Source organism: Apteryx rowi, unplaced genomic scaffold (assembly GCF_003343035.1).
Source record: "Apteryx rowi isolate R43461 unplaced genomic scaffold, aptRow1 scaffold_227, whole genome shotgun sequence".
Lineage (NCBI taxonomy): Eukaryota > Metazoa > Chordata > Aves > Apterygiformes > Apterygidae > Apteryx > Apteryx rowi.
Genome location: NW_020448608.1, coordinates 576,021 through 598,305, shown reverse-complemented (window position 1 = coordinate 598,305; position 22,285 = coordinate 576,021). Strand labels below are relative to the sequence as shown.

The following is a 22,285-nucleotide window of genomic DNA, read 5'->3' as shown; positions in this document are numbered from 1 at the left end:
AAAGGTTTCTGAGTTTCAAAGTCAAATTGAATCCACCAAACATCCACTGGTGGAGGCTATGGAACATGAAGGAGCAGAAGACTGCAACAAACATTTAATTTCTTCAGAATTAAGCAGGACTAACCCGTGACCTCAAGGTTCAAGAGTTAGTACCTTACTAGTCTCATATTGAATCAAGAAGTGGGTGCTTCCAAATATTTCACATGAATTATCACACAAAAGATTGTTGAAGGAACACTAAGACTGCCCTATCAATTATGAAGTTGAAAATATCAGAGCTGAGATACCCTCTGCCCTTAAGACCTTAACACATGCTACTTTCAACCCTTCTCCTTCCTCTCTTCCCAAAATGTTGTCATGAGGACATAACCCCAAAACTTCAGCGAAGAGAACAAGCAGTAAAGCTGCACAGCTTTTCATTCATGGAAGCACCACATGGTCTTCAAATGCTTCAGTGCTCTTAAGACACAGGACAAGAGTTTTGTATTGGCATTCCTGAGTTTTAGCCTTGATTATAAGCGCATGGTCCCATAATTAAAGCAGTAGTTACAGACAGCACTGTTAATTGTACATTTTTGACAACTATATTTCATCTAAAAATTAAGGCAAATGATACAGTTTAGTCTGTAGGGGTATAATCTGTCTCTGCCTGATGAGACAGGATGTACCTGTACCCCATTTGTAAAAGTCATATCTGACAAATTATCTTCTGCATAAGGGAGATCACAGAAGTAGTAAAAAAGTCCAATTACACGGTTTAACATTCAGTTCTTTACACTTCAGTTAAATTATTTTGGAGAGAAATATAGAGAAGAACTTGAAGGAGATCACGGGGGATCACTTGTTATGCCTAAGACTTCACTGGCTACAGGAGCATGTATGACAAGCAGTTGTGACATTCTGCAAGATGATTATCAAGTCTTAACATATACATCAACACAGGACTGCCCATTTGAGGCACCAGAATGCAGTGCAAAGATCACTTTTGTTTAAATGACGCAGAGAAATTATGCAGTAGGGCAATTCAACATTTCATGTTATTTAACTTTATATGGAAAGAAAATCCATTTTTGAGCAACTCTGTCAATTGCTATTGACCAAAGCTGTCCAAAATGTTCAGCTTTCAGCAGATTATTTGGGCATTAGATATAAATTCAGAAAAATACAATTATATGAACAGCTTGAAAGATATCTGTATAGTTTTAATAAACATTTGGCCTAACAGTTTGTCTAAAAAAACTGCAGGCTGTACCAGTATACTTAGCTGAGAGTTTTTAGCATGTTAAATCTAAGTCACAGGAAGTACAAATTCACAGACTTCAGCTCAAAAGATGCTTAGATTGTCATCAACAATATTTATGAATTTTAATGTATGCTACATAAAAATGACAGCCATTTTATAAAAAAAAAGAAAAAAAATCTACCAAAACCAGTACCAAAGAAATCAGTGAAATATTGCTTCACCATTTTTTGAGACAATAAAGGAAACAATTAACAATTAACCGTCACTCAAAAGAAGTGTTTTCTAGAAGATAAAAAGGTATTCTGTTCTATTTTACAGTGTTGATATTATCTGACATAACTTCATTCTTCTTTAAAAATATCCAGAGTTTAGCAAGCCACTCATAAGAAAAGCCGTACGGGCTCAGAACAACACTCCACGCGGCCCAAGAGTCTGTTCCCAACAGCAGCAGCTCAGCAGTGAGAACCCAGGGCCACAAGCCTCCCGTGCTCCCTTCTCACCCAGAAATGGGCAAGTGCCCACGTTTGCCTGGTAAGGCTTTAGAAACTACGCCAAGACCAGAAAGTTTTAAAGAGTGGCTCTCTGGTACTGTGGAGACACACAAGAATAGCTGTGCAAAGAACTGGGGTGGAAGAAGGGGAAATCAATCACTGATTTAAAACATACATCTAGTAACCCAAAACTCACATTCAGTGAATAAATAATATAGTGAAAGTTTCAATGGAAACTATAGGTATACTCTGAAAAATAATTTTAAAATGCTCCCACAGGGCAACTGTAGCCAGTAGACATGATTGAAAATAATCAAAAGGGGTTTATCAACAATCAGCCTGCAAACTTCTGGGATCAAGAATTTAACTTGTGGCACAGCACTAACCCAGTTTCATTAAGTTATTTGCATCTGCTAGAAGGTTTTGACTTTTTCTAGCCACAAACATTGCTATCATTACCCATGTTTTCATCGCCAAACTGCACTGCCTATTGTATAATATTGTACTTGGAAACTAGAGATCACTGTTAATTCAGGATACAGTCTGCTTAGGGAGCATTGCATTTCAGGAGAGTACATGACTGGGGAGGTGCTGGACCTATATTAACTCTCTGCCGGTCTCTTGGTGACATGCAATTTGTTAATTATAATCGATACACCTATAACTGCTTAGATGCAGCCTACCTCACACTATTACTCTGCAAGATATACTTTCACTTAAAGCTGTTTCACTTTCCCTGATTATCACAAACTCCTTAAGACGTGGACAGAAAAGCACATCTGCAAATATATCCAGATAAAACTCATTCCCTTCCTGCCATTTTTAGGTTCCTAAAGCAAGTGTAGCAATTTTTTTCCAGGCATTTCTTTCATAGGCTCTCTGAATAGCCAAGTTCCTGTGGAACTAATTTCAGCATTACTTTGACTCAAAGCAATTTTATTTTTGTGTGTGTGTATATATATATATATATATATAAAAAATATTTTCATAAAGTAGGCTCTGTTTTAAATAAAAGATTCAGTTTAAGTTTCACAACAGTCAGTTCAGTTGAATAAATATTTCTTTTCTTGCTTCCACCCACTTACACAGCAGCATGCTTACTTCCAGGACACAGAATGCACTTCTCTGTTCAAATACTTAAATGAACTCTCTCTTCTTATGATACCCAACCATGTGCTTGAAAAGGACAGTCTTTGGTTTTAAAAGGGAAAAATCCACCCTGTTCAAAATGAAACATTTCCAGTGTTCATAAAGAAAACTAAAAATATCCCTTTGAGAGGTGAGGTGCATCCTTTGATTCAATAAGGGAAAAGAGATGCTATTTAGTGTTCAAAGGGTATAATTTATTGATAGGCTTTGGAAACTCTTGAAAAGAAATTCTAAGTTGGGTATTTAAATTGAATCTAGTCACAAAAATATGCAGCATGTGTTTTATGCTCTTTACACATCACAATGCTGCTAACTCATACAAAGACTGCTAGTTTAATCACCAGCTTATAAACACAAAATATTTCTTCTGAGGATAAAGCTTGGTAAACATCAAAATATTCCTAGGTGTATTTTGACTCTTAGCTCAGATATAAAGACATTACTGCTCTGAAGCTTACTGGAATTTAAGCTATAGTAATTTGATCATGTACTCAAAGACTGGCAGATACCAAGTAAACTGATGTGAGTCTTAAACTGGCTTACACAAAGTCATTTTATACTTTCTTCAAGCTGAAAGCACACATAAACAGCTACTGTCGTTCAACTGATGTGCAGCAACTTGTTAAACAGGTAATTCCATCACGATCCTGAACCCCTTTGGAATTAAACTTCAATAAACCAGTGAGTTCATCCCTTAATGAAAAGAGCAGTGAAGGAGGGAATTTGAAACAGTCACGAGAAAGAGGAGGAGGGGAACCCGAAAAAAACAGCCATTACCTAATCAGATATTCTGGAAATACAGCAGTTTCAGAAGAAACTGTTAGCCCCTAGAAGAGATCATTTTACATGTCCCACCCCCATAAAACTGTAGGTGATGTATCACAAGGGGACCACTTCTAAATGTGATATAACAATTTATTCTGAATATTCTGACCCTAAGTTTATCCTAGTGTTAAGCAGAAAAACAAATAAGAATTTATGTTACATGCTGCACAGAATTTTTTTTTTTTGCTTTAAATTCGGACTACTTTTAGCATGACTGTTCTCTGTGGGATACTATATTTATGTGAACTTCACACTGATAGCACCAATTTTTATTACAGTCTATTGCAACTAAAATTTATTCCTTGTATTTTGCTTTGTTCTCAACAGAAACAAATATGAATTATTCATGTCTGCATTCTATTCCATGTAATGGTCTCCTCAAAAGATATTCTACATATTTCTCAAACATTTTTAAACAGCCTTGCACACATTTTCTTCTTGCTGTCCCCCCACCTTGCAGAAGGTTAGAGATAAGTTTACACAATCTTCAATAGTTTATTCTTTTCTGTTCTTGCTGAGTTTCAAAAGATAATTGAGCATTTCTTGAATTCAAGGTTATGAGTCAACCAAAACAAAAATAGTTAATTTTGTTACATTTTTTTATTTAAATCAATTTTAACACATGGCTGTACTCTGAAAACTGACTTGCAAAATGACATCTTTTTGTAACAGATCAGTTCCTGGTGTGAAATTGAACTCTTGCCTATTAAATTTATTGAAAAATACTTTACTATAATTCAGATTATGACTTCTGGTGGCTCTGTTTTCAATGTATTATTAGAAGTATTACATTAATAAGTATAAATATTTAAAACAGACTACTGAAGTTAGCACATATCAAAATTAAGGGGAACCACAAGTCCCTTCTCCCACTGACCTCCACTGCATGATGACCTTATATGTTCATTCTCTCTCCCCACTGGCATATTTTTATATTCTCATTCTCTTTTTCCACTAGCATAAAGAGACTGCTGATGTCAATGTGATGTTATTGGAAAAGAGATCTCACCCAACGACACAGTAAAGAATCCTGCCCTGTATTTTACACAGAAGCTAGCAATTTCACTCTAGTCTGCATTAGTCAGGCCTCAGATGGACCACTGGCTCCAGTTTTGTATGTTAAAAATGTAAATGTAGATTAAATAGGAAGAGTCCAGGGCAACAAGAATGGTAAAAGATTTAGAAAATATCATCTCCAAAAAAAGTCAATGTTTAGACTAAAGAAAACAAATTAAAAGAAGATAACAGAAGATAATAACAGTCTTTCAACATATAAGACTTATAACAAGACTAGCAATCAGTTGCTTTTCAATACAGCAGAGTCAAGTACCAGAAATTGCTCTAATCCAGAGCAAAGACAACTCAAGTCAGATATTACCTTTTTACCTATAAAGGGTATTGAAGCAAACTACGTAAGAGATGTTATAAAATTTCCATTGCTAGATTAGATATGCTCTGTCATGGTTAGGCTAGAAACACACTGCCACTGTTTCATGTACAATAATGGTTTACACTATTCCCACTTAATCTTCTATTCCTTCTTCCTTAGGGTTCTTTAGCACACCCTGCGTCCTGCCCGTCCAGTGGTTTGCAGGGCCATGACACAGACAAGATTAAGCAACTGACCATCTAGAAAAACACACCTGTTCCCACAAATTTGGAGATTTTTCTGGTGCGGGGTATCTGTTCATTTTAGAACTAGAGCGCTTTCCTGATCTGGACTGAGACACAACCCTGCAAGTTGTTCAGTCAGTAGAACCTAAGGCTGACCAGGTGCCGCAAGACTACTCCAAGCCTTCATTACAAGTACCACACTAGAGAACCACAGCCTCAGTAAGACATTTGGACAACATGAGGGCCACTGCCATCCTTTTTTCTATTTCACTACAATCATTTCTACAATAATACACATGTAACTCAGGACTTAACACAGGCTATCACATCTTTATTAACGGTGCCATGGAAGAATTGTTTAACCCTTTTTAACTTAATACTATTTTCAGTTGCTATAATTTAGCAAACAGGGAAACCAAACTGTGAATTGAGCTTTCTTGCATCAAATGAAGACATGCCTAGAAATCAGGATGCAGCTTTTTCATAATGGAAATCAATGATTATCCAAGGACTGCTTAACAATAATAATATAGAAAGAGACTTAAATAGTAAGATTTAGTATGTAGTTCCAAAGCCCTTTCAGACTTCTCCCTGATGGAGCAGCTGCAATATAGTACAGCCCTTTGTATAAAGGAAAACACACAAATTTATTTGTTCTGTTTGTAGAAATGGATTGTTTGCTGGCTAAGAACAAATCTCTGAATGAAGGCTTTTATCTGCAGCTGGGTCACTGTTCTTTTCCTCATGGATCAGAGATACAAATACAGAAATCTCTCTTTTACCCCATATCCTGTAAGTTGATGTCTGCACTAGAGAAACATTTAGCTGAGATTGTCAGACAAACTCAGCAGATACCTCACTGCTTCTCTTGAAAATTCTTAAAACTTCATGAGAAAATAAGCTGCTTCTTTGGTCTTTTTGTTTCAAGAGCACCTCAGACTAACTATGCTGTCAACCCTTATGACCACGTCCTATGATAAACACTCCTATTCACATGGAAGCACATGTTGTACTTTAAGTGGCAATAGGTGCATGAACCGTAAGAGTTACAAAGGAAATATATACACACGTATTGTGTGTTTCTGTGTATATAATATGCTCATTATATAATATGCTCATTACTGTGCAAACATTGTCATTGAATGATTTCAAAAAATGAACACAAAAACCGATACATACTAAAAAAGATCCTATTCAGGATTTTGGATTTTGTGTTGGCTATAACTAACAAATTCTTTAAAGGGAGGGACATGCCAGGATAGAGCTCTGTAAAAATAGTATTATTTGTGATTCTCTTTTTTGTTATCTCTTGTGCACACTTCTTGTTCAAAAGCAAGACAGCATGTTTATCAATAGGTCCAAAGTGAAGCTACATGTAATGTTTTCCTTAGGCAGTAGGGAAATGTCCACTTCCACCATGGGTATACATTTCCACACTTTAATACACTAACCCACAATATTGCATCAAAAACAGGTTTATAGCCATGCTATAAACCAGAACCTTGGAAAGATCAAGGTTCAAAATAACACCTCAAAAAAAAAAATCTGTTCGGGGAAAGGCCCTTTTTTTTTTTTTAATAATAAATTCAGTGATCTGATTTATAATGCAATCCAGCAAAAAGTTGTATCAGCACAACCAAGGGAACAGAAAACTGTAGCACAGAATCCTAAAGGAATAACTAACTGCCAGAACTTTATAACATCTTTCCACAATTCCATTCCACTTACCCTGAACCAGACTGACTTCTAAAGCCCTTAAGGTCACAGCTCTTGAACGAATCCAGGGATTTCTCAAGTTCCTGCTCTCATATTTATGCTCAGTAGAGGCCCTAGGTATAAAGCTGACTAAATACATGCTGGAATGCACACGCATAGTGTGGGAGAGTTATTCATGCATGAGCTTCTTATAGTAACTAACTCTCCCACGTTGTGCATTGAGTGTAGTTAATACCTATATGGAAATTGAAAAAAATTTGATGTGTGAGAAAGTTGATTTTCCCTCTGAAAACATTAACTTTGATGTTACCTTCTTAAAACGCAAAAATGTTATATTGCATTAAGTCTGACATTTAATTTCCTTTCTGAAAAAAAAGGAATGTAGAGAGTTGAGTACGTAGAAAAACGTGACATAATATGTAAATATGATAGAAACATTGGTACAGCATTATGCAAAGTGAGTGTCATTAGAGATGAACGATGTACGTAGGTTCTTGATTTCCTTCTAGTATTTGTTCTTCATTTAGAATGAGTTATTTTATCATTTTCATATACCAGATGTCTTATGCTGGGGGAAAAAAAACACTATTGACATTGAACTAAAATTAAAGAAAAGAACAAATGTTCTCTTTTATGTTTAATTAACATAGTGACAACAACCGCAGGCCTCCAATGTTCATAGTTCATGCTCTAAATTAACATGTTTTTCACTCACTCACTGGCTACACCTGACTTTTCTCCCTCCTCCTTGCCCAAAAACACATGAGAACTCAACAATGGAAAACTAAAATAATGGTCTTTATTTAGAACTTCACAAGGCACTTTACGGAAACAATTCCCTGCTCATGTCTAAATCAAGTAAGACATTAATGAAAGAAGGTCATAGTTATTTGCCTGTTGAGGAACAACTTGTGAGCTTGGCTATACTGTGGCTATAGATTTTATAAACACACAGTGTAATTATGTTAGTGCCAAAGTATTTAGGAATTCTGCATTACTTAAATGTGAAGGGCTCAAAAGGGCTCATGCCCTTTTGAAACATTATATCATGTGTAAGAAATTAATTCAATACAACTTCTTACTATGGATAACCTGAAGAGACAGAATAATGAGCTTGAAATCCCACAAAGGATATCAGATATAAGAAACTTAAGTAGCTACCTACAAGCTGAAGCTCTAGTTAAGCACTGTAACTAAATATTAAAAAGTTAGAGACAGTATTATTGCATCTTTGGTATTCAAGGTTTTGTATTCCTACAAGAATTCTTAATCATCAAAATATTTCACAATACCTTCCAGCTCTACTTAGCCCTGTTATACAGATAGGAAATTGAGAGCTAGAGCAAGTCTTAAGACCATGCAACATGTTTATGGAGAGAACACAGTTTTAACTGAGGTCTGACAGTCTGTGCTAGGATTCTAAGTTTTCAGAAATTCACAATAACAATTTCCCACCCTGGCTTTTAAACTTAAAGAAAAGAACTTGCATCAGTTTATTTGGTCCTACTCATAGTGTTCAGCTCTACCCTACTGCAAACAAATAGTACATATTTAGTGCTGATAGTACAAAGAGGATGAATGACAAAGGAAGAATAGCTTTACATTTATTACAAGTATATCCAATATCAACATTAAATTAAAATGCAACTATTATTGCAATAAATCCAAATCCACTTAAAAGCTCAGCTGTCTTTCCAGTACCCAAGAAACTACAAACTTGTAATATCACTCACCAGGTCACATTATTTATATTATCAACCCCAACATCATTAGATATATCTTCAAACAGCCAGGTAATCTGGAGCTGTGAAAATGAAAGCCTGCATCAGACTTAGGAGTTTTAAACTTGAAGCTTTCTGGCCTTTAATGAGTCTTGTATGAGGAAGAAATAGAAGACTGATTTTTCTTCCCCATGAACATAGAAGAGAGTCAACATTGTCAACATCAGGCTAAAATGCATCCTCCTAGACAGAACCTGCAGTCAAAACACACTAGACTGCTTGTTAACCAGAAACAATCTCTGACACCTTTGGATTTGGCAAGAGGTCTTTTGCAGCATGACTGAGATTTGTACAACTGATAGATTGGCAAAATACAACACAATTTCATACAGGTTTTTCACTATTCACACCTGTCATCTGACCAGGAGTAAACAATACCTTAAGGAGTAGGTAACAGAAAATTAACCCTGCAGAATCAGAAGACATGTGGTATGACCTAAAACATAGCAGTTCAGTAGTAGGGTATTTCATTTTGAGTTGGTAACATGAAATCTCATTCCAAAACCTTCAATCAAACATAGCTAAGACAACACCTGATTCAGCAGCCAGTAAAAAGTAATTAACTTCAGCCTAGCGCTTAATAAAAGCGATTAATTTCAGGATGCACAGTTGCAATAGAAGTTATCAATGCCATATACAGTAACATGTTTTTGTCCCCTGCAAGAGCAGCAAAATGACTGCTAGTAATCTAGCACTGAGCAAGAGGAGAAACAAGGGCATAGGATCAAGGAGGAAAACAAGAGAATTACATATGCCACCTGTTAAGCAATTAGAATTAAAGTTTAAAAAAAAAAATCAAGGCAGATCTCAAAAGATATGAGGGGGAAGGGGGGGGGGGTTTACCCTGCCCATCTTCAGGATTTGTAGTTAGAAAACATTAATGGCATTGAAGCTATGTTTTTCCTAAGCTTGTGTTTGTTCTATTCTGTTTGAAGCCTCAGCTTTTAAAACAGTTCTGATAAGAAAAACTGATTAGCTCTATTTGTATGGGATGGCCAAAGCCTTCATGTTAAAAATCAGTTGATTAAAAAAAAAAAAAAAAAAAAAAAAAAAAAAAAAAAAAATTATAAACAGTTGGCCACAGATAAGGTAACAATTTATTTTTTAGATTAACAGGAAAAAAAAAAAAAAAAAAAATCAAACAAAACACTTATATTGGAGGACATAGTTTCACATTTAAGAGTAAATCTACTTTGTAAGTCACTAGTAAGTTGCACTGAAGTCTCAGGGAGGGAGCAGTATAGATGTGGCTGACAGCAGTAATTTTTGGCAGAGGAGACCTTCTACTCTGTTGTATTAAATAAGGATTGTTTCTAAGGGTCATTAAAGTCAATTGACCCTTTTTATTTACTTCAGTAGTCTCTGAATGTGGCCCAGAATTTAAGCAGTATGGCTACTTGCTTTGTAGGCATGGGGTCCGAAAAAGCTTGCAATTTGCAGATGAGATTTCCCATGTCTGAGTCAAAACACATTGGCAAACTAAAGGATTCTGCACATTAACATCTCTTTTGCTGTAGAAAATATCCTCACTCTTACCTGTACATTTTCTTCTGTAACTTGAATTTCAGCAGTGTAAATATAATCAATAAGCATCCTTAGCGTCCAGCCATCAACTTCCTTTATTCGAACTCTCTTCGCTCGGCTTTCACTCATCTCACCTAAAAATAGAGTTTGGTAGTCAAGTAAGTTAGATTAAAACAGAGCACAAATTAGAAAGAATTTAATAGTAACTGCTCTTGCCTGCAGCAGAAATTTTTTGTGCATGATCACTTGTAATAATAAAATCACTGTAAGAAGAATTCAATTTCCTTCTTTCCTTCCTCCCTTTAGGAGTTACCATCAGCTGAATGCTACATGGGTTAATACTATTATTGCAGGTGACCTATTTTCTCCAGTGTATAATATCAGTAAAATATGGTTATGAGACCTAAATAACACCCTTCAAATGCATACAAAAATATTTTGCTAGCATTGTAAACCACTGAAGTACTTCTTGCATTATTAACTCCTTAATTGAAGGAGCATATCAAACAGAGTCTGTAGAGATTTTACAAAAAAAAAATTTTTAAAAATCTACCCCCAAAAAAGAATTAATATACATATTTCTTTGCTTGCCTACTTATTATTCCCTCAGCAATTGCACCTGTGTTACAGATCTGATTTAATTGTGAAAACTCAAGCTAAGATAAAATGGTAAGCAAGGGAAAACTTGTTGGGTCTTATCTTGTGGAGGCTGAAATACTGGCCATATTCCAGAATTAATCTTCACAGAAAGGCCTGCAAAATAGCTTCTGCCTTCTGAAATATAATAATTCTCAAAATGCAACATTTTGTTTGTATCTGAAATAATCGCCTAAAAATACACTGAGTAATGACCACAACCTTCTCCATGACCACTAAGCAAACATCTGGTCATCTGAGATATTTAATTCTTTTTTCATTGATTATAGATTGGGAAGTGAAACACAAACTACACTGGTCATATTGGTAGATATATAACCTTTGGCTTCAAAAAAGTGTATCTCAATATTGATACATCCATTTCTTATTCTTGTATATATTCCTATTTCTTTCCCCTAAGCATCTAGAGTAAAGGGTACTGATGAGGTAACAAATTCAGTCCATATAACACTAAAAGCAGACAGGATGGGGAATGATCAAGAAGATGGCTATCACTGCTGATATTTCCCTGCAAATTACATACATATTTTCAATGTTCGTTATCCTAACTGTGGGCTCTAGGATTGATGACGAACAATGCATTTTACTGAGTGCAATTTGGCAAATGAGAAATTCATTATTGTTATTCATGCCCTTCTTAAGCTGAATGCTCAATGGCATTTTAAATCAACCTTTTAAGTGGTAAGGAATGCAGGAGAACATCTACAGCAACATACTACTACACAATGGTTGCTAGCATTCTGGAAAGCACTGATGAGCCACACGAAAAAAGTAAAATCCAGCCCCTGCAGAACTTTCTCTTTTCACCTGTTCCACTGAAACATTTCCCGACACCTTTGAAAGATGACTGCAGCATGTTCTTTGAAGGGCCATCTATTTCAAGTTTCTCCTTCTAGTTTGACAGATTAAACCTATTGATCTTCAGAGCATGCATGCTGCAAGTTATTTATTATGCAAGCTTCTGCGGAGGTGGTCCTTTGGGAAAATCGTGTGCGTGGGAGAGCACAGAGTTTGATATTCTGCAGGCACATTAGTTTTGTTTTCAGATTTTGTGTCAAGGCTTCTAGAGCCATGGATAGGTACCTTCTCTGTTTAACAACAAAGCCCAGAATTTACAAAAGAGGAGAGCTGCTTCTCCCTTTAATGCTAAAAGGGCACACAGTCTTATTACGATTCTAGACCAGTCCACTTGTGATCCAAACCTTGTTTGAAAGATCATATGTTGAAAACCAGAGGTTCGTTTGCTAGGCATCCTCAGGCTAGAACCTGGCGTTCCAAAGATGTCATTTCACCACTGGAAAGCTGCAGCAAAACGTTTCCACAGAGTTTGTAGTGATGTAGAAAGGAAAGCACTGAGCTAGTCCAACCTCTCAGGCAGGAGCAGCAGAGCACTCAGTAGATCTGAAGTTACTAAAAGGTTATCTGAAGTACTAATATGGTTCCTCACACCAGTGATGTAGGAAAGTGGGCTTGTTTTTTTGTTTTATTTTACAATTTTACAGGTGGAGAATGGAAGTGAAGAGAACGGAAGTGAAGAGAACAGGTAATTGCCTAAAGATAACCGCTGTGGCAGCACAGAAAAATAAACTCAGGTCACCCTTGTCCCAGGTCAGCTCCTAGGGCCACTGAAGTACCCCTTCACTGAGGTTTTGTCACCCTTTCTTTAATCTTTTAAAGGAATTCAATTCAGGATTATAATAAATATTTCTAAAGAATTTCACTGTATATAGAAAGAAGAGTGATTCCTTGTGACACATACAGCCCTAGATTCTTATTCTTTTTTTTACTTTGTTTCTTAAAACATAATCATTATTAACCTACTAAACTTTGTACATTTTTCATTCTAGGTACTTAATGTAGCTGCTTCTACCATTATAATGAGTGGAAACAGACAAACCCTTAGGCAAAGGGTTTGATCACAGCCAAAGCCGTACCCTGCCCTGCACAGGAGGCACTACTTAATGACTCAGAGAAAGATGGAAGTAACTTGCAAACATGTGTCTAAAAATAAGCTTCTAATTTCAAGTCAAGAACAAGTACTCATGTAGCATAAAAGTGTAATTTTTTTTTTAAATGTATTTTCAGTCACTCTTTAACTTTGGATGGAGGAAGACATTTTTCCTTTTGGCTGTAGCTGGTTAATGGAACAAATTTGCTTATTTGAACTTCCAGATTACTGGATAAGAATACAAGTACATCTGAGAAGTATCAATTGCAGTTTTCATAGAGATAACAATTATGATGAACTTCAGAATTATGTCCGTGGAGAACTGCCCTAATACACTAAAAACATAGCTGGTCCTTGCTGGGAACTGTATATAATGGTAGTATAAAATCTGTTGACAAATCTTGAAGCCAGCCTGGAATTCTATTGAAACCTCCACTGACTTGGTTCACTGTAACTACACAAACATTTCCACAAATGGGTTAAAAGGTTCCCAGCCGTTCACCAGGTGAGCATTCCCACACCCTGCACCACAGAGGATCAATGGAAACTTACATTTAAAAACACAAGACAAGAAAAATTTTCTAAGAGGTAGTGAAGTTAGAAAACAAGGATTTCAGCAATGCCACTTGGAGAGTGACCACACACAGTTGCATTGGCACACCGAAAGGGCGATAAACTTCTGTGTAGAAAAAAGCAGCCAGGGGCAAGCAGGAATGCTTTAACCAGGATTTGCTGCCACAGAGAGCATAATATAGAACTCTACTCTGAGAAAGAGTATTTTCCATGTGAAAGTAAACAATAGTCAGCCCTTACCACAGGACTTAAGAGGCTTGTGTTTCTCTATTATTAAGGTGAAGAAAAGAAACTGGGAACAGGTGCTTTCATTTTAACTCAACACAAAACAGTAAAAATTAAGAGAATGCATCACTTACTCAGAATGTTTGTCTCAACCACAGATGCGAACCTAAAGACCTGCTAGAGGAATAGCTATTTATACAGGAGCTCTGTGCTGTTCTACACATATGACTTAAAGCCTTTGTTTCTGCTAGGACTGACTCTTTGTTTAGCTCTGGCTGTGTCAAAATATCCATGTATTAAATCAAGAATATGCTGGATTATATACCTATTCAGTTTCAATAAAGTGATTGCTGACAGTTAGCTTCTTCCCCAGGATACTGAAGTATTTCAAATTGTATCAGTTGTCCAGTTGCAAACAAGGATAGTTATTAAAACTCCATTTTGCTTGCATACTAGCATGGCAAGGGCCACACTTCTGATTCAACCTGAGCTAGTGGCCAGAAGTAACATGCTGCAGAGAACTCTTAATTTCAGACGGCTACCATTAAGGACCAAACTGGCACAAGATTTGAGAAGGAATAAACAAAACTTCAGAAATTAATTTTAGCATGCATTTAGTAGTGTTCTCACTTTGACACCAAATTCCACAAGAAGATTTCAACATGATTTATAACCATCATGGAATTAAATTCACAGCACAGGAATCCAGCTGGGAAGTACTATGAATCCGAACCTACTTTAGCCTTGCAAGCCCTCAGGCTTTCCTGTTGTAGCAACAGAGCAATAACTTGGCCAGCGTGGAGCAAGCAGAGGCAGAATCAAGCCCGCACAGAAAAGCTGTGGCAATGATGCACAGTACATCTGTCACAGAGAATTATCCAAAGAATACTGAAACATGCACTCTAGCTATAGGCTGCCAAAGTCACAGAAAGCTTTCACATCTACTAACAGCCCAGAATACTCAGGGACTGAAGAATGTAGCAGCAGGAAGAACAGTTGTTAAAGAACATCATTTACTTCAATATTCAAATGAAAGTTATTTTAACCTTCTTTTGTACAAGCAAGATTATTATAGCCATAAGGGTACAACAACTCTACTATTCCTGGCTTACTTAATATGTAAATTTGTCTATATAAAGGAGTCTTTTTAAAGCATGCAGCATGTGAACTAAGATTAAGATGCCAGTATGTCCTTATACTGAGAACAAATTCATAAAAGAAAACCCAAAAAACAAAAAACACACACACAAGCCTCCTATTATCTTATTTACAAGTTAAATAAGATCCTAAAAAGCATAAGTCATTTAATTTTGTGCTTTACACAGTTGGACTGGATTAGAAGATAGTAAGTATTGAAACATTTGGTACCTGTAAACATGGCATGGAAGTAGGGGCTGCAGGCGGCTAGCACAACTCTATGCGCTGCAATTTCCATGTCTTCAGCTACTATCGTCACATCACACAGCAAGTTTTGACTATTTAGAAATATCAGAGAAAGTAGTTTTACATATGCAAACTACAGTAGAAAAACATATAATATCACACGATTTCTCTTCTCATACCCTCAAAAAAAGGTAGGAGACAATGCTGATGAAGCAATGTTTTTAAAATGTGTTACAAAACCACATGACTCTTACTCAGTAGGATTACAGATGGTGCTTGGGTACAGAGAACTTTCTAAAAGCAAATAATTGAACTGTGCTTTGAATTGTGGTTTCTTACATAGACAAAAAGTTTTCTGCACTGAATAACTAAAATTTGTATCAGCCTAATCTATCAACCTTTTCACTGGAAGTCTGAGCCTCTCTTAATACCTATGATAGAAAAAAGAATTTGATGTACACAAACACTAAAAGGTTGAGGTAAGAAATAAGACTGTCCAGATTACGAAGAATCCAAACTTTAGCTGTGATCTCTCTATTTAACACTGGAAGCTCATGCCTACTTAAGTGTTCAAAACCATTACTAGATTATATTTATGGTTTTCCAAGTATTTTTCATATACAGTTCATGTACAAAATAGCAATTATTTTTTAATCAAATTACTTTAGAATTTGTTAGTTAACTCCATATTCTGCCTGAATTTTTATTTTCATTACATTCATTTGCATGCTTGTCTTTTGTAATTGTAATACATCATATTTCCTCCCTCTTCTGCTACAGTAAAGAAATCTCTCATTTTTAACCATTCCTAACACAGATGTTTCCAATGCAGTTTACAGCTACTGGATATACATCTTCCAATTAAATCCATCACAACTGTTAATCTTTATAATCAGATTTTTTTTTGAGGGAAAGAAAATAAAAAAAGAAAAAGAAAAAAGGTTGCAGTTTCCCAGCACCTAAACAGCCACCTTTCATTTCCTCCTTATTCCAGCACTGTCTTTACAAAAGCAACATACAATTGACAAAACTCAGAACAAGAGCAAAAAAGGCGGGGGGGGGGGGGCGGCAGAGAGTGTGCTTTAACAGAGCATATTTTCTTCAGGGACCAGAGCTGTACGCAGAGCTGTACGTCAAACCAGTAATCCCTGCTCTCATTAATTCTGAAGTTAGAAATTTTTTACTTTTCTTGAATATACACCATGATTAGAAGGCAGACCTTCTAATAGTTTGCCACTGCCACACCAAGTAGTAGCCTGCCTTGGTGTGAGCAGTTGCGTTTTTGTTCTGCAGAGCGCTGGAGCTGCCAGCCAAACTGCTCGGACATTCACCTTGGTCCCAAGAAAACACCGTAACTGTTCAGCCTCTGCAATCAGCCAGTTTCTTTGAGCACAGCCTCAAGAAAGAAGCCCTTGTGGAGGCCACACGCCAGAAGTTTTTCAGGCCACAACTGACATTTGGGGCCATACTGCAAGCCCTGTCTTAGGCTTTGTTTTTTTTCCACTTTCAGTTCTTAATACTTACAGTATTACTAGTTTAGGCTGCAATATGATCATTAACAAAAAAATTTATAATTTAAGGCAATGACCAGACCCATACGAAACACAGAATTCAGAGGAGCTTGAGAACAACCACCATTAAGTTTATTATASAAAAGTTGACACAGAAAGCCACAAACAAGAGGTCACCAGCCATATACCCAATCTTTTCAGAGGCACTTACACTTATCCTGACAACARTAACAGAAAAGGTTTTATACGTGGTTGCACAGAGATATCAAAGCTAACAGTGAAGCCTGAAGCAATAAAATTACATCATGAAAAACTAACTACATTGCACAATATAGACACAGTTGCTTATTTTGGGGATAGCCCAGATGCATCTGTAGTCTGGAACTGCACTCTGTGAATATGCCCTACAGGGCTGATAAGCTAAATAAACAAACAGTCAAACAAACAAGCTCATAAACTAAATTATATACTCTGGTGCAAGCATCTTGTGGCTTCCACAGCAACTTAGCACATTTATTTCATGTCAGCAAACTAACTTATTTTGAAAAAGCTTACATTCTGCTGCAATTTTGTAACAATTCACTTATACAGACTGACTGAATACAAAGAACCATAGCAGTACACCATCTTGATAGATGAAATGAGAATAAAAATCATCATTTGCCAACCTGCAGATTATTCTCCATTGAGATATAGGGAAAAAGGTCATTATTCACATCTTCAAAAAAATTCAGTAAGTCTTATTTAGAAGAACATGAATTTTAGCAAATATAGGCAAGGTCAAATTCCATTGTGACGAAAGCAAATTATAGTGAAGAACAAAGATAGGCATTAAAGTGTAATTTCTTCATATGTCATGAACTAATTAGATATCCTAATGATTCTCTGACTCAGTGTTGAGGTGACGGTGAGTAATGAAATGATAAAAATTACCACGGACAAAATTACTCAAATTTGTCAAAATTTGAAGCAAAGAAAAACTCTCTTATGAGCTAATAAAACCAGGTAAGCTGGCAGCAGCCAAAAATGTAACATAGATTCATAGACTTAAGCACTCTGAAAAATAATGGGTTTTAAGTGTTTCAGGAGAGGATTTCTTCATTAGTTGTACACTTTCAAGAGAGTATACCCGTGGCAAATACCTACTTGTGCTACACTAATAAAAGGAATGGAGATAGAAACCACTTTAACAATATAGCCAATAAAATCTGAAATATCATTAACTTGATTAAAATCAGGTCTTCATTTTGAGTAATGAAGTCTGGAACAAGTTTAAAATATTTCAGTTTATCATTTCAAACTTAAATAAATGCAAATATTAATGTTTAATGATTTACCTAATTAGCACTTAACATTTTAAGAGAAGCTGTACTCAAATGAAATCATTTTTCAGCACTAAACACTGATGTGTCAGCTACCCTACTAAGTAGAAGCCCACTTAAGGTTTACATGGCATTGTTCCTGCTCGAACTTTGACTATTTATAAATGTAAGACAAAATTCCTCAAATTGTTTCTACAGCAATCCGAATTTAAGTAACCATGGAAACTAGAGTATATTCTTAAAATAATCCACAGCCTTCAACAATGCGCTCTGCTGGAAGATCATGTCTGTTTCACTTGCAACACAAGAGAATGTAGGTAAGATTTAGTACTTCTGGAACTGCTATAATCTAAGATTCATTCTGGGAAATTGTTTCTTTATCTAAACTCTTCCTCACCTTTACAAAGTCACGACCTACTAGTGCTCTATCATACTCCTTGAGACAGTGAATGCAGTTACTGGGATCCTTGAAAAAGCCAGGGGCAAAAGGTGAAGCAATAAACATTCCGTCCTTCCAGCATCAGGTAACTAAGCTGTTGCATACTGGAAAAATAGTTTCTGCTCTTGTCTCATTATCATCAGACTATGGGAATCTTTGAGCTAGTTTTAAATCATTTTTAGTCAGAGTGTATGATTTTCTCCAGTCTTCTAGTACAGCAGAAACTGTCAAAGCTAGATAAATACATTGATCTGATCACAATATCTACCATGGTATTAAAGGTTTACCCATAAAAAACAAGTGAAGATCAAAGAAACAGACATATTTTAATAAGATATCAGTTGCTGGGTTTTTTTTTTTCAAATGAAGTATCTCCAATTTTTAAACTCATATGGGAAATAACAATGGGCTACAGGATTTTTAGCACCCTCAGGTATTGTCTAGAGAAATTTATTTATTTATTTAATTTCTCCATTGTTGCTCTTAGCTATAAAGCTGAAGTACTGTCAGTGATAGTTGTGAGCCCTAATTACCAGAGCTCAGTTGTGAGCTCTAATTACCAGCTGTCACAGCTTTCAGCACCATCTCACCTACCCATCTGTACAAAATAAATCAATATGGGTGCTAAGAACAGCACCAGCACCAGTCTCCCAGTTTTGCTGAAACTGATGGTGATATTACTCAAGGTCTTACAAAACTTTATCTAGAAAAGCGATTTTCAGCATATTATTTGTAGCCCTCTGGGAGTTCATTAATTTCTCCTAGGGGACATGCAAAAGATAACTAAGAAAAGAAAGTCTACTGTCAGTTGGTTTACATTTGTTAGACTGTGACCTGTGTCTCCAGATCAGAAAATTTTAACATTTTTTCAGTCTGCAGACTACTGCAAAAATCAATGAGACATTAACAGTCTCTTGCTCAATTAAAAGGTCGTTTTTAATCTATCCAGGATCAATGATATACAATACAGGATCAATAGCTGTAATTCCTTAACAACATCCTCCAAGTATTTTTCAAGTCCCATAAACCCAGCTTCGACTAACGTTTGAGGGGCAAAAATATACTGTACCCATTACATCACACAATTATCATTCAGCTATCACTTCATTGCATATTTCATTTTATCAGCTACAATTCTGGAATTGCATATTCTATTTTTAGAACAAATTTAATACATGCAATTGAAACTAAAAATGTATTATGGACTCCGGGAAGATGTATACAGTAAAGTAATACCTTCTTAATTCATTCATAACTTTGAAAGCTTTCTTCATGTGCCATGGATTCACCGTAACAGGACAGTGTTTTTCAGTGTTATCATCTTTCAGATCCAAGGGCTTCTGATGGCAAAGTTTGGTACATCTGGAAAGAAAAAAAGAACAGAGTTAATACTTCTGTCTTCTCCCAGTTCTGTTGCTCTATTTTATCCCCTGTTACCTTGGGGGGGAAAAAAAAAAAAAAAGCACTTCAACTTATTCCTTACTTCAGCTAAATTCAGTTTCCTTATTAACAGCAACAGTGTATGGGGGAAAAAAAAGTGTTGGCAGAATTCCCTAGCTAGCAATAAGTAGGTCCTCAATACTAATGAGGTTGATAGAGGCATTCCAAGCTAACAATAAGCTCCATAAACAAAGACATGAAGGTGATGCCATAGAATGTTTCTAATAAATTCTGAAATTCTAGGAAAAGCAGAGGTCCTTAAACTTTTATCCTGGTGCCAGTACAGATTCCGACCGGAATGAAGCATCCATCATATGAGTCCCTCAAAGTCGTCACCGCGTGCTAGAAAAGAGAAGTTCTCTGCCCTTCCACCAGGGCCTCGCTTACTGATTCATGCAGCTTCGAGCTCATCTCCCCTGATGGAAAGCCCGCACGACGACAACTGCAGTTGTTCAGTCTTTTCCAAGCAGTGGCATGAAACATAAATTGGCATGAAACATAAATTGGCATGAAACATAAATTGGCATGAAACATAAATTGGGTAGTTTTACTGATCCGCTCCATGTTTTGAAAAGCAAAAAAAGACCAAACTCTTAATTCTTCTTAATCTCCAAAAAATAATAATAATAAAAAAAACTTAAATAGCAGGAGAAAAACTCTGCAGTGTGAAAATCATTAGCTCTAATTATAATTATCTCTTTATGCAAGAAAACCTAAATTCTGTAGAAAAATTATTATGTACACCCCTCATTTGCTAGGACTATCTAAATTTCAAGCCATGCCAATGAGTTTCATGTCTGCAGCCATGATGCTATTCTTACATGGCAAGTTACATTATTGCTGTACTTGCAAAACACTTAGTATCAGTCATGTTTTCACCTATACTATGTAACTTTATTCCCTAACCTCCAAACTGGAAATAGGCAAAGTATTTTTGGCACTAAAGTCAGTCCATGGGGCAGCTGACTCTGCTACATCAGAGAGTTGATTTCAAATAAAAACTTCATCTTACTTACTTAAAGTAAGAATAGTCAAGTTTAACACATGCTTTGACTGCCAGAATTCTAATCTCTCTTCTACCACACCTAAAACTTTTTCCTTAGGCATGTCTGAAGAAGCTCTAAAGAAAAAATAAAATAAAAAATCAAGGATAATTAAGACTTTTATCTGGAATTCTATACCTTGTGCACTACAACAAATTGTAAACCAGTTTGCTTTATTTTTCATGATTCTAAAACTAGTAACAAAATTTGGGGGTAAAACAGCATGAAACTGCATCAATCAAGAAAGGAATAAAAAAAAAGTGTCTGAAAGATAACGGTTAACAAAATAAGTTCCATCTACAGAACTTAAACTACTAGCAGCTTACTACACTCCACAAACTGCTATGAATTTAAAGTTTCACACTCACTTTTGAAAAGGATACAAAGGAAACAAGAAAGGGGTCAAGTAACAGAGAGCAATTTTTGCATCAGTGAGGAAAAGTCCATGTTACATGTCACAAAACACGCATAAGTGATGCTGTTCTGGGGTTTAAAAATTAAAAAAAAAAAAGCACACCTTCCAGCATACTCATTTAGACTGAATATTACACTTCCAAATTATGTGACACACACAGGGATCAGCGTTCAAAAAAACCAATACACAGAAATCAGCGACGTCAGGAAACACTCACCACACCGTAGACTACCCTTGTGGTAGGGACCCAGGCTTTAACCAAACTACTGAGTTATCAAACCCAAGCAAGTAACACCCTCCACGGTACCTTCCTGCATCCCAGAGCAAGGCATCAGCTGCTGGTGCGTACACACCCGCACACGTACACAGGGTACACGCGCATCGCGTGCTGATGCGCAAGAAACAGCGGCAAGAGCTGCCCGTAGCTGCGGCCGAATGGCCGAGGCAGGTGGGGCAGCTCCAGCGAAGTCTAAGACCATCTGGTGAAGGACCGGAAAAAGGATGATTTGGTTTAAGGTACTGAAGCCCACAAAAGCAACAGCAATACGCCTCCGGTTTCGAGGACCTCTTTATCTACTTCGAGTTATTTGAGCCTGTCTCACAGCTTCACCGATCGGGCCGAGGCCGCGCCCGGGCGATTTTATTTCGTTTACGAGCCTCAACGACAAAGTGCCTGAAAACACAACACCCCGAAGGAGGCGGGATGAAGCTACACCGAACTGTGGCGTGCGAAACAAGCAATGGACCCAAAAGAAGTACAGGGGGAAACACGCGTTTTGCCTAACACGCTGTTCCTAAGAAGAAAAAGAAGAAAAAAAAAAAAAAGAAAGCTTAACTAAATAATCAGAAAAGTGGGAGTGCGATAATCGCGACTGCGGAGCCGACGCGGGAGCGGCGTGGGACACGCAGGGAGGCGGCAGAGGGAGCGGGGGGGAGGAGGGAAGCGACGCCCGTCCCCGCGGCCAGGCCAGGCCAGGGCAGGGCAG

The 22,285-nt window shown here is 36.7% G+C and overlaps 1 protein-coding gene across 12 annotated transcripts in view; it reads right to left on the bottom strand.

The window, feature by feature from the left end:
* The window catches only part of KLHL2 (kelch like family member 2), a 75,940-nt gene that overhangs the window by 41,528 nt on the left and 12,127 nt on the right, over positions 1–22,285 (bottom strand). For 5 of the 12 annotated variants that reach the window (XM_026065413.1, XM_026065419.1, XM_026065417.1 and 2 more), the window contains 3 exons: positions 19,638–19,763; positions 15,115–15,221; positions 10,356–10,477 (listed from right to left, as the gene is read on the bottom strand). In XM_026065413.1, coding sequence (XP_025921198.1) covers positions 10,356–10,477; positions 15,115–15,221; positions 19,638–19,675 — 267 coding nt within the window. In that variant the 5' untranslated portion in view covers positions 19,676–19,763. Of the gene's footprint in view, positions 1–10,355; positions 10,478–15,114; positions 15,222–19,637; positions 19,764–20,228; positions 20,299–20,857; positions 21,446–21,606; positions 22,008–22,285 lie in introns of those variants that run through there. The other 7 variants (XM_026065409.1, XM_026065421.1, XM_026065410.1 and 4 more) reach the window with 4 other exon arrangements.